This window comes from Dermacentor silvarum, chromosome 3 (genome assembly GCF_013339745.2).
Source record: "Dermacentor silvarum isolate Dsil-2018 chromosome 3, BIME_Dsil_1.4, whole genome shotgun sequence".
Classification (NCBI taxonomy): domain Eukaryota; kingdom Metazoa; phylum Arthropoda; class Arachnida; order Ixodida; family Ixodidae; genus Dermacentor; species Dermacentor silvarum.
Genome location: NC_051156.1, coordinates 190,792,671 through 190,806,947, shown reverse-complemented (window position 1 = coordinate 190,806,947; position 14,277 = coordinate 190,792,671). Strand labels below are relative to the sequence as shown.

The 14,277-nt window shown below is 48.4% G+C and overlaps 1 protein-coding gene across 2 annotated transcripts in view; it reads right to left on the bottom strand.

Moving 5' to 3' along the window:
* LOC119446316 (uncharacterized) overlaps positions 1-14,277 on the bottom strand; it is a 519,665-nt gene that overhangs the window by 338,829 nt on the left and 166,559 nt on the right. For both annotated transcript variants that reach the window (XM_049664069.1, XM_037710724.2), the window contains exon 2: positions 255-437. In XM_049664069.1, the coding sequence (XP_049520026.1) occupies positions 255-437 (183 nt within the window). The remainder of the gene's footprint in view (positions 1-254; positions 438-14,277) is intronic.

The following is a 14,277-nucleotide window of genomic DNA, read 5'->3' as shown; positions in this document are numbered from 1 at the left end:
AAATCTAAGTACACGGGTGTTTTCGCAATTCGCCCCCATCGAAATGCGGCCGCCGTGGCCAGGATTCGATCCCGCGACCTCGTGCTCAGCAGCCCAACACCATATAGCCACTGAGCAACCACGGCGGGTGCGTCGTTGGAAATTATGACGCTATCTTAGGGTTACAAGCGTCGACTGCGAACCCTTACGCCCTGAAAGCAATAATGTGTGAACGACGTATTTTCTTCTAGCCCGCAGTGAGCGCATGCACTTACCCGAGCTCCGGGCAGGACTCGGTGAGCAGGACGACGCAGTCGAGGCATCCCTTGGCGGCCGCGTAGTGCAGTGCCAGGGCGCCCGTTCGGGACTGCAGCGACGCCACGGTGGGCGCCATGGGGCTGGGCAGGCCGTTGCCGGCCGCCTGCAGCAACCAGCGGAGAACGCGCCAGCGACCGTGCCTGCATGGGGACACAAGAGGAACTCAATGTCAGGGCTACAGAACCTTCATTAAGGATTGTTTCATACGCACGAACAAAACGAGCGCGCAAACACACAACGAACTGCGCTGTCGTATAGCATAGCCGCGTACCGTTAGGGCTCGAGCTCCCGCCCTCAACTACGCATGCGTTGTCAGGGACAACTGAAGTCGGTAGCGGCCGGTATAGTAGTTGAGCGGTAACGCTAAGATAAAAACACTTTATTGGAATACACACTGTATTCACGCGAACCAATAGGCACAACCAACGGTTTCCGCCTTTTGACGACCGTCAAAGAAGGGAGCGGTTAAATTCGTGTTTGAAAGGTACTGGCGGGGATAAAATAATGCGGGATCTGCGAGCGCGAATCAAACTGCATTCTTGCGCCTTTAACGAAGCAAGGGCTTTCTGCCGGGACTTGGCATTACGCATTCGCGTCATTTCATGCTCGTGTGCCTATCCATACGCCCACTTTTTGCCAGCAGCCTGCATTCGAAATCCCGATGTATACTGCAGAATATTACGATAGGAGAGCGTTGTTCTTTTCGGTCGGCGGTGTGTGCAGTGCATTGTCAGCGTCGCAATGGCCGAAACAGACACCACTCTCCTACCGTAATCTTCTGCAATCATCGCGATTCCGACAGCAGGCTGGCAAAAAATGGGCGTGTGGGCCGTCACACGAGTATGAAAGGATGCGCATGCGCAATGCAAGGTCTCGACAGAAGGCGCTTGGTTCGTTAAAGGGCGCAAGAATGCAGTTTGGTTCGCGCTCGCAGATCCCGCATTACGCGTATTTTGGCCCCACCTGTATCATCACCATCATCAGCCTATATTTATGTACACTGCAGGACATAAATATAGGCTGATGAATATGATGATACAGGTGGGGCCAAAATACTAACCAGTGGCTACGCTTTTGCTTGCGGATCTCTGACACGGTTACCACTACGCACGTTCCCTCCTTAGCACTTTGTTAACGTGCTTAATTCACTGACCAGTCGCATCAAGCTAGCACTCATTTATCGCAGCAAAACGAACCAATGGGGCCCTATTTTTAGAGCTGGTGCCTTGAGTGCGCAGGCGAGGGTGATCAGAACAGTGTCACGGTTATCAAAGAGTGCAGTAGGTATGACACGTACTATATGCGAGATCTTACGAGGCGATAAACAACTGCACACATAAAAAACGAAGAAAAAGAAAAAAAAGAAAAGATTGGCAGATTCGCCCGCGCGCGCTGAAGCACTGGCAGCGATAACAAGGTTTAGCGCTTTGCTTGAACTCCAAGGACGGTGTTCTAACTATACGCGACTGCGACTTCGCGCGGATGCGATTTACGCAAGTGCACCAAAATTTCGAGCGTTAAGACACCGTGTAGGGCCTGTAATGGCATCGAACTTTCTGAGGCATAATTCAGGCAAGGACGTACTAGTTTAGGCAACTATGGCGGTTGAATAGTAAAGCATCAACTTCGCATATACGGCAGAGATAAACATATAGCGTACATACACATAAGCTTACAAGGAACCTCACGCCGACGGCGGATGTCCCGGTGTCGAAACATCCGACAATTTATAAAGAAACACGGTGCAAGATACGACTTTGAGACTTACTGTGTTCGGTCGTCAGACATCTCACGACCGAACGCCGTATGTTTTATTATTTCATCTTGCACTGTTTTAGTTATCTTTTCTTTTCTTTCGTTGAACGGCTTGGCTAACGTTCGCTGGAACGCACGGTATAATTCCTATCGCAGTAAAATGCGTACGAACAGTTCTTCGCAGGGTGACCCCAAGCTTGGTGCACACGAAGCGAACGACAACAGTTTGCCATACTCCGCTATACATAGGCCCGCTACAGAATAGAACAAGTTTGCTACCTGGTACCTCTCTCACGAACATTGCTTCCTTAAGGTGCACTAGCGTTTTCTAATTTTAATTTTAATTTGATTTTTTTAAGGCTCACTCGGAGACCAGATGGCGGCCTGGTCTGCATAGTTGGGTCTCACGGCTTTCGATTAGGGCTATCACAACAGGAACCAGAACGTGAGCGTAATGGCGAGGCGCAAGGGCCAGTTGCAAGAAACGAGAACGCCGCGGAACTGCGTATCGGAAGTCGTGAGGTGATGATAAACAAGTTGTGGACAGTGTACGCATGTGTAACCACCACACCGATACAGTGAGAAGAGCACTTCGCCGGCCGCTGCGGTCAGTCAGCGGTCAGCGGCCCAGTCCCCGGTTGGCCCGATAGCCAACGCGGTGCAACTTGTTCTCCGGCTCATTAGAGAGTCAGGAATTCTGTGTCGTGTTCGCAAAAACAACAACAAAGACAAACATAATAAATAACTCGACGCTAGTGAAGGAAGCAATGCATACACGCTCTTGTAATGAAGCGTTCACGTCCCCGTTTGAAAGGCTCGAGAATCTCACCGCAGTCCGGTGACGTCCTGTCCCTGCTGTTCTCATAGACACGCAATTCATTGTTTGCAATGCAAGGGCTAGCTCGTCGGCAGCAGGGTATACTGAATTGCGCGACCGGTAGTAACAGCGGCAGCGTTGAGAAAAGGACGAAATGACATAGACATGAAAACGGATTCTCATTTGAATACGCGGCGCCTAGTGCGAATCACTATCATGCCTACACATCGCGCCATAAACGCTAGTTCACTTCTGTTTTAAGAAAAGCGCTGCACGTCGAAGCATTTTTTTTTTTTTTTTTTGCTGCCGAAGGTCGCAGGGTTTACGTTCTCTTCTGTGCGCGTGTGGATTTGCCGTCGACATGCAAAAGAGTTAACGCGCGCCATTATGCGGAACTGTTTTGGCTTAACGTTTGCATAAACCTTCTGCTCTAGATACTTGATACGCGGGAAGTAGTCCGGACAGCCAAATGTATGCTTATGTCAGCTCAATGCCTCCCTCTAAGGGTGCAGTATTGTCGAAGCTGCAAGGTGTGTACACGCTATCGCTAGTGCACAAGGTGAATTTCTTTACTTCTTTTAGGCCATATACATCTATCAGAAGACGCGTGATTGTTTCAACATGTTTCAGTGTACTCGCTTGAATAGTTCTGTGCAATCTCACCGACCACGTTTCTGGGGATTTCTGCGTCTTCGCTGGACAGCGCAGTCGATCAAGTCGCGAAGCCGCACGCTGTAATGTTATTTACAGCGTGCTGTAAATACGCTGTAAATACGCTACACGCTGTAACGTGTTGCGACACGACGTATTATAGCTAAATATATATTTTTTATTTCGTAATAGCTGCCTAAATGACATGTGTAACTTATCCGTAATCAATCGCTCGTAGTCTGTCGGCATGATCTGTCCGTATCCCGTCCCCTGCCAAGCACTTTCTCGCATATGGGATTTATGGCGCTTCCACGACAAACACTGAGTATCCGCTGTAGAAGCAAGAAATAGCGGGACAACTTAGCCGAGCGCTCGTACAGGATTCGGTGACGTTGTGGCAGCTTTATTAAAATAGTCGTGTAATAATATGCAGGTGTAGATGGCTTGCTCTAGAGTGGCTTAGATGGTATCCTCGTCTCTCGCAACATAGTCGCACAAGTTTTCTTAAGCGTAAATGTCGCAGGAGTTCCGCAAGATAATCACATTGAGATCAGTTCAGATTCGTGCTCATATGCCGAAAACCCACGACTGCGGGTTTTCACGCCTTCTGCAATGTAGGTTCACTTACGTTTTACTACTAGAATTTAATCACTCGTACGTATAAATATTACGTATAATAATAATAATAATAATAATAATAATAATAATAATAATAATAATAATAATAATAATAATAATAATAATAATAATAATAATAATAATAATAATAATAATAATAGTCTCCCGTATTAGAATTTAATCACTCCAGAATCCCGAGAACGTGTGGTTAAGAAGTGTACGCTCCACGCGTCCTTCACACCGTAAGTCACATGCGCACCTTTCAAGCACGTACCACAGAAAACCGACGGCCATTAAAAGCCTCGTGGCCGATTGGCTGCTTCGTGTGAGCTCGAGCGGAACGGGGCTCACGGTTTTCAGTGATCCTTGATTTCAATGGTCCTTGAAATTGAGCGTGAGACTGCTCTATTAGTCACCGCAGGTGACCTCCGACACGCGTGCAAAGCATACCTGCCGGGCGCAAATAAAGACCAGAGGACCTCCCGCGTTAACTATTACTCCATGCCGCGCAAACGCGTTTGCTACGCGTGTCTCTGGAGGGGAGCACTGCGATTCCTCACAACGACTCCTGTCGCGCGCGTTCAGAAGCGGGCGCTCATTGAGAACGCAAAAATACGAAGACCCCCTGTATATGTGTCCGACATAGGCCTCAGTACGTTATGTAGGGAGCCATCGCATAAGGTATATCTGTGTATCTTCTGCGAGCTGCGGAAAAGTCTCCCGAGGGCACTTTTCTTTCTTCTTTCTTCTTTCTTTCTTTCTTTCTTTCTTTCTTTCTTTCTTTCTTTCTTTCTTTCTTTCTTTCTTTCTTTCTTTCTTTCTTTGGCGTACAAGTAAGAAGTCAAACGCAAAGTGAAGGCAGAGCAACTTCGGAGGAACACAGCGGATGCACATTGCGGGGCGGAACCGAAGGTCCCGCCGTCTTTTTTTTTTTTTTTTGCCCGATATTCGTCTCTCCTTGACGCCGCGGCGCGATTTTGATCATCCTTGATCTTTCCCGCGGGCGTTGTTGTGCCTTTTACAATTGCGCCCCGCGGAGCTGCCTCTGCTTCTGCTATAACGGTTCCGCGCGTATACAAGCCGTGCAAGCTGTGCTCCCACGGTGAGGCCGTGTTTTTTGTATTCCGCGGGCGGACCCCAAGCCAGTCCCATTATGATGGCCGCTCCCGACTTGGCGTGCTGCATGCAGCCACTGGAGGCCATCTTTTTTTACCTGGTCGGTCTGAATATGTTTGTGACCTACTTTAGCGCTTTCGTATACGCGTCTGACTCGGCGCGTGTCTAGTCTATAGACTAGAAGCATGTAGGTGTGCCGTACGTGCATGCGACGTCTTCCCGAGAGAAACGCTCGAGGCGAACGTTTCCGTTCGCGTGCATCTTGATACCAGCTTCCGCATCCTCTCGTGGGTTCTGTTCTTTCTTCATCTTCTGTTGCCGCGAACATTGCAATGACGTCGCAGGAAAGAAACATTGGCAATGCGGTAAACGGTTGCACCAAGCGGCGTTCTTTTTCGGGGCAGCCTATGTACGTAACTATACAAGACCAAACGTGTCGACCGAGAGGCAACAACTCGTAGAAGGACGTCACCAACTTCATAACTTTCGTCGTGTACTCGTATAGTGTTCTTGCAGTACTCTTGGTTACCTAATTAAATGAGATCAATAATGTGAATTCTTACATATTCGGTTAAGGAAGTAAGAGGACGAAAAAAAATTGGTTCAATAAATACCAGTGAATTAGAACGGTGTTTAGTTCTTGAATTTTTCGGATGTCAGCGCCGCTGTGCTGTCTTAGGGACCCCTTCAACCGTGGGCGCCAGGTTACGGTTCATACTGAACGCGACTGTAGCTCCAGGCGATGGCGTAGAGGCAACGGGATGTCAAAATGAGACAGAATACGCTCGCTGAAATAGTCCTTATTTTTTTAAACAGTGACTGGTGGCACGATGTCCCAGCAACGGCAAAAATATATACGAACTAATCGTGAAATAGGCGAATAGCTTGCAGGACGTCACCGTAAGCTGCTTCAAATAAAAAGCCCTACTTCATCTCACCAATTCCATGCAGTGCATCGAAAGCTAGAGAGATCGTGTCAGCTAATCAGTAACGAGAGCCAGCTGCACTGTTGCTTAGAAGGGAGAGGGCTCGCCCCAATGTGGGGTACTAATTTCCTTACGCGAAGCTTGCATTCAGTCGGGCATCGCGCTGAGGGTGAAGATGACAATGGAGGAATCCACTTTCTGGTTCTTTTTTCTGATTAGTCGATGCGAACCATAGCTTTTTGCCGCACTGCACGCAAAGTTGTCGGGGTGCAATATAAGCGTGAAAGGAGCGGTACGCCTGTTACAGAGTGATCGGCTTAGCGAAGAAAAGAACGACCGCACTCCGCGCTGTAACGTTAGCTGAACGGTAATTACGGAAAGTTACACATAATTCCGAGAGGGAGAGAGGGGAAGATAAAGACGCAAGGTCGACGCCGCAGGGTGTGTCGAGCACGGTTGCTGGTTAATAACCAGTCGAGTTCCAACGCGCATTAGGGTGCTACCCAAGCAGTACGTGTGGGCCAGGCACTGTATTAAATTAAACTAAATGCTCTGCAGGTGGAGCCGGGCGCAGCCGACGATTCCGAGAAGCGAAGTGCGACGATTCGTAAGCAAAAAAAGAAAAAGAGAAAACAGAACAGGTGCGAGTTTTTTTTTTTTTTTTTTTTTTTCTACAGTCGAGCTAAATCTGAAGAGTGCTGTGCAATTTTTGCCGCTCTGTTAAAGGGGAAACTGTCTCAGCCTTCAAACCACGAAGCCTTTTGGAAGCAATCCAGAGCAATCTTACGTCATCCATAGTTGGCACGTGTATACCGCGGGCGCAGTGGAAACTGCCATGACTGTCAACCGTTATACGCCTGTGTTATTTCTTTCTTTCTTTCTTTCTTTTAAGGAACGCGCGGGAGCTGCGTTATCTATATAAGCTAGATAGCGGCGTATATAGACATTCCGTTGTCTCTGTGTAAACGGAGAAATCGAAATACCGTATAACAGATGCGCAACATAAGGGCGCGGGGAGGACTTTGCCAAGCATAGAGAAAACCTAGATATATCTCCACCTTTGTCGAGAGGCGTTATTCGATGAGCCGCAGCCTTCGATCCGCGATACGCGTTGAATTTTTACTCTCCGCTGCCAAAACAATCCCTGTGGAATCTCCCGCTTGGTGCATCGAAATTCGATGTAGGCATGCAACGTATCATCAGAAGCGAAGCGCCGGTTTTAAAATTCTATCGCGAACATCGCGAGATCAATTCTGCTGGCATGAGGCACGCGCGTTCAAGTGCAGTAAAACGGCTAAAAGAGAGGCCAACCGTCCTGTAAGCCCTTTAAGCTACAGAAAGAATGCGAACGACGGATTGAAGCGCTTCGATTTGCGAGGCCACAATAACCTTATTTTCTTTCCGCTTTATTACGGAAAGAAGGGAATTAAAGCCGTAGGAAGATACGGGGCACCAAGGCTGGGTGCCGAACTAAAGACCACGCATGTCGATGGCATGCGTGGTCTTTTGTGGTCCCTTAAGGGTCCTTATTGAGGTACGGCTTAGAGACGTTTCGCTAAAGACGTCATTTGATGCAGCGCAAGTCATGGATGTCACGTGCACAAATAATACGAAAAATGAAGCCAATGTTCACTCAGCTCATCGTCTGTCCTAGCGCCTTACAGTTTTAGCGCGTTAGCAGAGACTCCATAAGGCTAGGCGCCTAAAAAAATCATTCCAGTTGCGCTGTGAGATGTCTCATTAAGTTTAGGTTTAAAGTACAAGTGGTGTTGCTGGTTTGCAATATTAGACTAAAATACAAGCTTGGGCTCCGCTGAAAATAATTTATTTTATTTTATTTTTTTGAGAGCAACAGTAAACTTTGGTCTGCTTTGAACGCGGAAATGCACATGTCAGTAAGTCTATCTTTCTAGAGATAAACTACAAATCGTCTTTAAACAATGTGGACTACACAGTTTGTGCAAAGGCAAAAGGGAAAATTCTGTTTTTACGAGAAACAAAGCAGCTGCTTTTTTTTACATTTCTTATTTCTACATAATTTTTTTTCGGTATGTACCTCGCGAACACTTCTTAATGTGCACCAACATTGGCGTCGATATATAGCATGTCCTCACTAGCGTATAGACGTTCTCTATACGCCTTCCTATCACGCAGCCAATCAGAAGTCGGACTCGCAAAGCGTTTCCTTCGATCGTAAGATCTGTTCGCCAATGTCCAACATTACGGCTGGCTGGAAGCTGTTCCTATAACGCGATTGGTAGCGCAAAAGCAAACACTATACAAGAATCTTCCTCGGCATAAACACTTCAGCTGTTAGTAAGCGCACAGATGTGGCCTCCCTTCCGTATATCTCCTTGTGCGCTACCAATCATGAACGCATACAAATTTGCCCAGAATTCTAGCGTAAGAATATTTTTGTTGTGATCGTGAATACTGGCCGAGACACCTACTATATAGTTAGCCTTTTTTACCTTCCCTCTGTCTTTTCCTCAAACTCATTTTTTTTTCTCTCTCGCGGGCGCCCACGAGCAAAATATCAAATAAGTAAAGCAAACACTGAGCGCAGTGCTGTGCGATCTTTCCTCAAAAATCCGCTTCCGGGACATCCGGCGTTCTCGCCTTTTTGAGCACTTCGCGAAAGTCGGGGGGATTGTTGGCGATGATCTTACGGACGGCGCGATGGCGGACAGAAAGATTTGGCGTGGCGGAAGTTGCACAACGGGCAGTGCGCTATACACTCAGGCTTACGCCCATCGCAACAGACCGCGTGTCTTCTTTGCAACGGAGGCTTTCGCGAGTCGGCGACGAGGTTTTTTTTCCCCTTTGTATTAAGTGCGTGCCCTTACCGCAGAGGTGTTGCGTGGGTCGCGCCTACTTTGCATAGACATACGTGCAAGCGCGGCGCATCCCGCACGTTAAGTGCTGCAGCGGTCTCGTATAAAGGCGCCTATCGGTCTGCATTGTGCGTGTGTGTTTGTGAAACAGGTGCATCGGACATGCATGCGTGCCAAGGTGTAGGCGGTCGCCGGAGAAACGGAACTGTTCCTTTTGTCCGAAACGTCCGCCTTCGAAGCAAAAGGCATATATACAGTACGCCTTCGCTACAAAGACCCAGAGACCACTGCCCGAGTAGTAAGGAGAGAGCTAAATCGATTTCTTTACTTGTGTTCCGTATAGTTACAAAAGGATGGATTGAGGCTCCACTCAATCACGTTGTCTCACTTTCGCGTGTCCCATTTTCTCGAGCTCGCTTGTTCTAACACGTGGTTTTACTCGGTTGTTCTAATAACTCCAGGTTTTACTCATACTTGCTTTCGCAATTATTGTAGTGACAGCTGTTATCTGTTTTTCCCTGGTTCCATTCAACAGCGGCAAGATAAAGAGAGAGGGAGAAAAAAATAAGAACCTCCATTGCTCAGAGTTCGATTCGTGATCCGCTACACGCCACCAAACCACTCTACTCCCCCATTGTTACGCCAGCTGGTCCAAACACACCACATAAAGCCTTGTAGTGTAACCGCCTTTCAAGAATTGCACCGCGTCACTTAAGCGGTGTAAATCTCACTTCGGAAAATCTCCCCTCGGGCTGCGTTATCGAGCCTCGCGCGTCGCCCGCTAGATGGTCAAACTTTCACTGTATCACTATCCCCTTTGCAATGTGCCATTTGATCGAACTTCGTGCCTCAATGATACGTGCGTTTATCTGCGTTAGTACGAAAGCTCATTCAGCACTAATTGCAATGGCTGACAGTCCGCGGCATGTGATGTCTGCGTCTGCGAGGAAAACATTGACCACCTATTGACCACCACTGTCCTCAATTTGAAACACAATCTAGTATATATCCAACGCACTGAGGAGACTAAATGCTCGTCCACTGAATGAACAGACAATTCTGCAAAATTGTCCTCACCGATCATCGGCTCAGAAGGCAGTGAAGGCACTTTTGTGCTTTCTGAGAACGACTGGCGTGTGAGTGCCTTTGACTGCGTAGTGCTGTCCGCGCATGTGCTCCCATTCGTCGCGTTCATCTATCTCCCTTCTTTGTATTCTTCTTTTCCCTTCCCCCAGCGTAGGGTCCCTTGACTGGTTAACATCCCTTCCTTCTTTTTTTTATCTCCCTCACTACTCACTCTGCGTTTTTAAAACGGAAACGAATCCAAACAGATATAGACGATGGCTTCGTCACGCACGGTGCGGATAGCGGCGTCGAAATCAAGCGAGCCGCAATGAGGCAATGTCGGACTTGTCATACAAGCGAATGCGAAACGCATAATTTGAAGAATTGCGTATAGCGTCGAGCGTTGTCTGTAATGAGCGCTCCCCCAAGCCGATCGATTGCGAAAAAAACGTTAACCGATTTGAAAGAAGGCGTCGTCGACACCAATTCCTTGCTTCTCGCGCGGCTCGTTGCTTACGCGAGCAGCGCCTGCGTCTGTCCTCGACTACAGTCATGCGTTCCTTTCATCCCCGAATACTGTCCCAGTATAGAAGGTAAGCAAACTCGATTTGAAGCCATAGCGTAGAGGATCAGCGAGAGGATCAGCGAGAGGATCCAGCTGGGACACAAATACCACATAACAAGCGCTGAAAAGCGCTTGTCCTATGGTATTTATGCCTCTGTGCGCCCTTGTGTCAGTCGCGCTGTTTGAGTACAGTTCTGAAGATGGATTAAGCCTTGATAACCCGATCCTCTCGCTGATCCAATCACTATGGCTTAAAATTGAGCTTGCTTACTGTCTAAACTCGGACGGTATGATCATTCGGGGGTGCAAGGAACACATGGCTGTATTCGAGGACAGACGCGGGTGCTGCTCGGGCTTGTGCATGCCAGAGAATCCGCAGAAATACCACAGAACAAGTGCTCTTCAGCGCTTGTTCTGTGGTATACTGTGTCCGCTTGGCATTTACAGCCAAGCGGGCACATTCCCGTCAAACCACGCATATCACGAGGCAATCTCGTAAGACAAAAAGCACTGCCGCTGCCACATTCGCACACCTCCTTCGTTTTTATTTGTCATTATCCTGGCGGCTGCGATCGCTTAACGCACGCGCTAACGCCACGAGGACATCATATAAGACGCTTCCGAAACACTGCACTCTATTCAGGAACACGCCTCGCAATCTTGTCATCTCCGCAGCTTTTGTTGTTTTTTAGGGGCGAAGCTCCTTAGGGTGTGGGTCTGTCCCTCCTCTGTAGTAGTAGTCGTCGTAGTCGTCGTAGTAGGTAGCCACGTCTACTTTTATGAGAAAAAAAAATTCCGAGAGTTGTGGCCGTAGCGGAATCGAACCAGGGACCCCTCGCTTCTGAACGCGTGGCGCTAACCACTACGCCACGAAGCGCACATGGATAGACGGACCCCGATGGCAATAAATACCCAACATTAACGAAAGACTGCGCGTTTCTAACGCGTTTGTGCTAGCGCGTTACGGCCCGTGCAAGAAGCTGGTGTAAGACGCTGTGGGCCTCCGCCTTACCCCCGTATTCATAAACGCTGATGGCGTCGGCAAACGCGGTGCACGTTCCGGCATGTGTAAACGGCTGCGTAAGACGCTGTGGCCTCTTCCCCTTAGAGTACTGCACGTTTCTAACGCGTTTGTGCTAGCGTCCCCTTAAGCGGGAGATGGTGCAATTATAATGAAGGGCGCTGTTATAAAATAGGAATGACGTCACATATGGCGCGTGTCATTGGTGGAAGTCAATCGTTCGATTTAGTGCGGCGAGACTGGGCGAATTACACGGAAGATTCACGGTTTACCGATGATTCCCTCCGGAGCTTCGCCCACTCATCATCATTCACCCCGTGGATATGCGGTGTTTTTTTGTTTTTGTTTTTTTTTTCTCTCAAGACCCATAAGCTAGTAACTGGTCGTTTCTCTTCAATCGCTTTCAAAACGCCGCCAACACCCGACTTTATACGCTCTTTCTATAAGACATCCGGATCCACCTCCTTCCTCGGTGGCATCCCTTCCTATCACGCTCGCTCGTCAGCGCAGGTTCCATCAGGACCTTCGCAGAAACGCCAAGGACCGACCACGAACACGCCCGACGAGACGTCTCGTCGTCGGGTGTGTCTGACGAGAAAAAAAAGTCTGCGCGCCTCGGGCAAAACCCACGTCGACGACCTCTGGCCTCATCTCCCTTGCGGCGGATTTCCGAGACGCCGAGCAAGGGAGGGAGGGAGGCGGGTGGCTTGAGACAAAAGAGCGCAGCAAGGTCGAGGTCACCGTGCCATCATCTGTCATCGCTTGGATGTGTCGCCCACGAACTGTCGCGTAAGCGAGTTTCCACGAGTACGTGCGCCGCCCGAGACAAAAAAGAACGACCGGTAGAGGACACATCTGAAAAGCCGGCACATATGGAGACGGCACGTATATCTGTGGACAGTGTACTTGTAATGACGGGGCGTGACTGCAACTTTGGCTGACATTGCGAATATTTCGTGACGCTGTCGTCCTTAAGTGAGTCATGGATGAAATGTCTCGTTCTGGGTGTCTCAGGCTCAGCTACCATCTACATGACAATGGTTCCTTTGTGGCACTCGTCACGCCCTCTCGGAAATGGGAGTCAGATGTCGGACGAGCAGTTTACTCCAGCACAATTAAAGCGCTTCGCTGTTCTTAGGGTGTGAGTACCACATCATTTGTCTCGGTCAGGAGTCCTGAGGTGGTTGTAAAGCTCTGCGTCGGCATCCGCGTCCGCGGTTCAAGTGGGCCAAGTGGACTCCTCCTGACCGCGCCACCTGTGCACTTGGTTCTGAGGACGTGCTCAGGACACGCGCTTGGGGACGTGCTTCGGCGGCGATGGTTTCCGTTTTTCGTGTCTTTGCTCGTTTCTTGCGCCTTATACTTTTCTGCATCGGTCATGTTTTTTTCGCGTAAAGTTACAGCACTGGGGCTTATTCATTATTGGTTGTTATTCTTCATTCCCCGCTACTGAAGGTTAGTAGGCCGCTTTTTGTACTTTTTGTTTGTTGGGCTATAGTTGGTAACTTCTCATATCACATTATTTCTGGCGCAGTTGTTCCACGTGCTACGCAAACGTGTTAGGAACAGACAGGCATACACAGCGTGTCGTCGAGTGGCCTGTAATTTCCTTGCCACGTAAAATCAGTTGAAGAAACTTCCGCGACATTCTGTTTCTCCTCTTTCGTAAAAGGGCTGGCAATGACTGCAATTATATAGCGTCGCGAAGCGGCCTGGGGCCGTGGGAAGAGAGTGTCAGTGAATACGGATGCTTCAGAATATGCGGGCATGAGCACAGCGTCTATAAGGGCCTGCATAGCACGACGTGCCTAATATAATGGAGGCGGCAACACGACCGCGCATTCGCTATGTGGCTGGCACCATTCCTCAATGCACCTACTCTCCAACGGGCAGTCGCATAGCCGTTTTGTGACTTGAACATGCGCGTTGGTTGTTGTTGTTGTTGTTGTTGTTGTTGTTGTTGTTGTTGTTGTTGTTGTTGTTGTTGTTGTTGTTGTTGTTGTTGTTGTTGTTGTTGTTGTTGTTGTTGTTGTTGTTGTGCTGGTGGTTTTGGTTGTTTAATCTAAGCACAATCTTTTGAAATCGCCTGTCGCATATAGCACAACTTCATTGCCTGAGGTTCATAACTCGAGGAGGTGGACATGAATTGCACGATACATCCGAGTAAATACTTGGATAATTAACGAAGTTTCGATAATTAAATTCTAGAGTAATGAGACTATGACACTCGTTGCTATTGATAAACTGAAGCCGGTGAGTGCTCTGGGGGCATTATCACTTTGAGAGAACGAATTTCGGAAACTAGCACCAGTATTGAAATAGGCGTTGCGAAATTTGCGCCAAGATTCACTGACGTTCTAGTTGCTTTATTTAGCGAAATGTCGTTGAACTTTCGTGTCCATTTATAAAGTGAGATGCAGCAGCTGGAAGTAATTCCCAGCCTGTCCAGCTGATCCTCCCATTTAACACCGCCTATAGCCGTCGGCAGCTGGTTCGAGCAGCCTTCGACGTATATTTCTCTACACCTTGGTTAAATATATACATATATATATATCAAGATGCCTCACTTCTCTCTCGCTAATTTGTATTCTCGTACCGGCGCCGTAAATCCG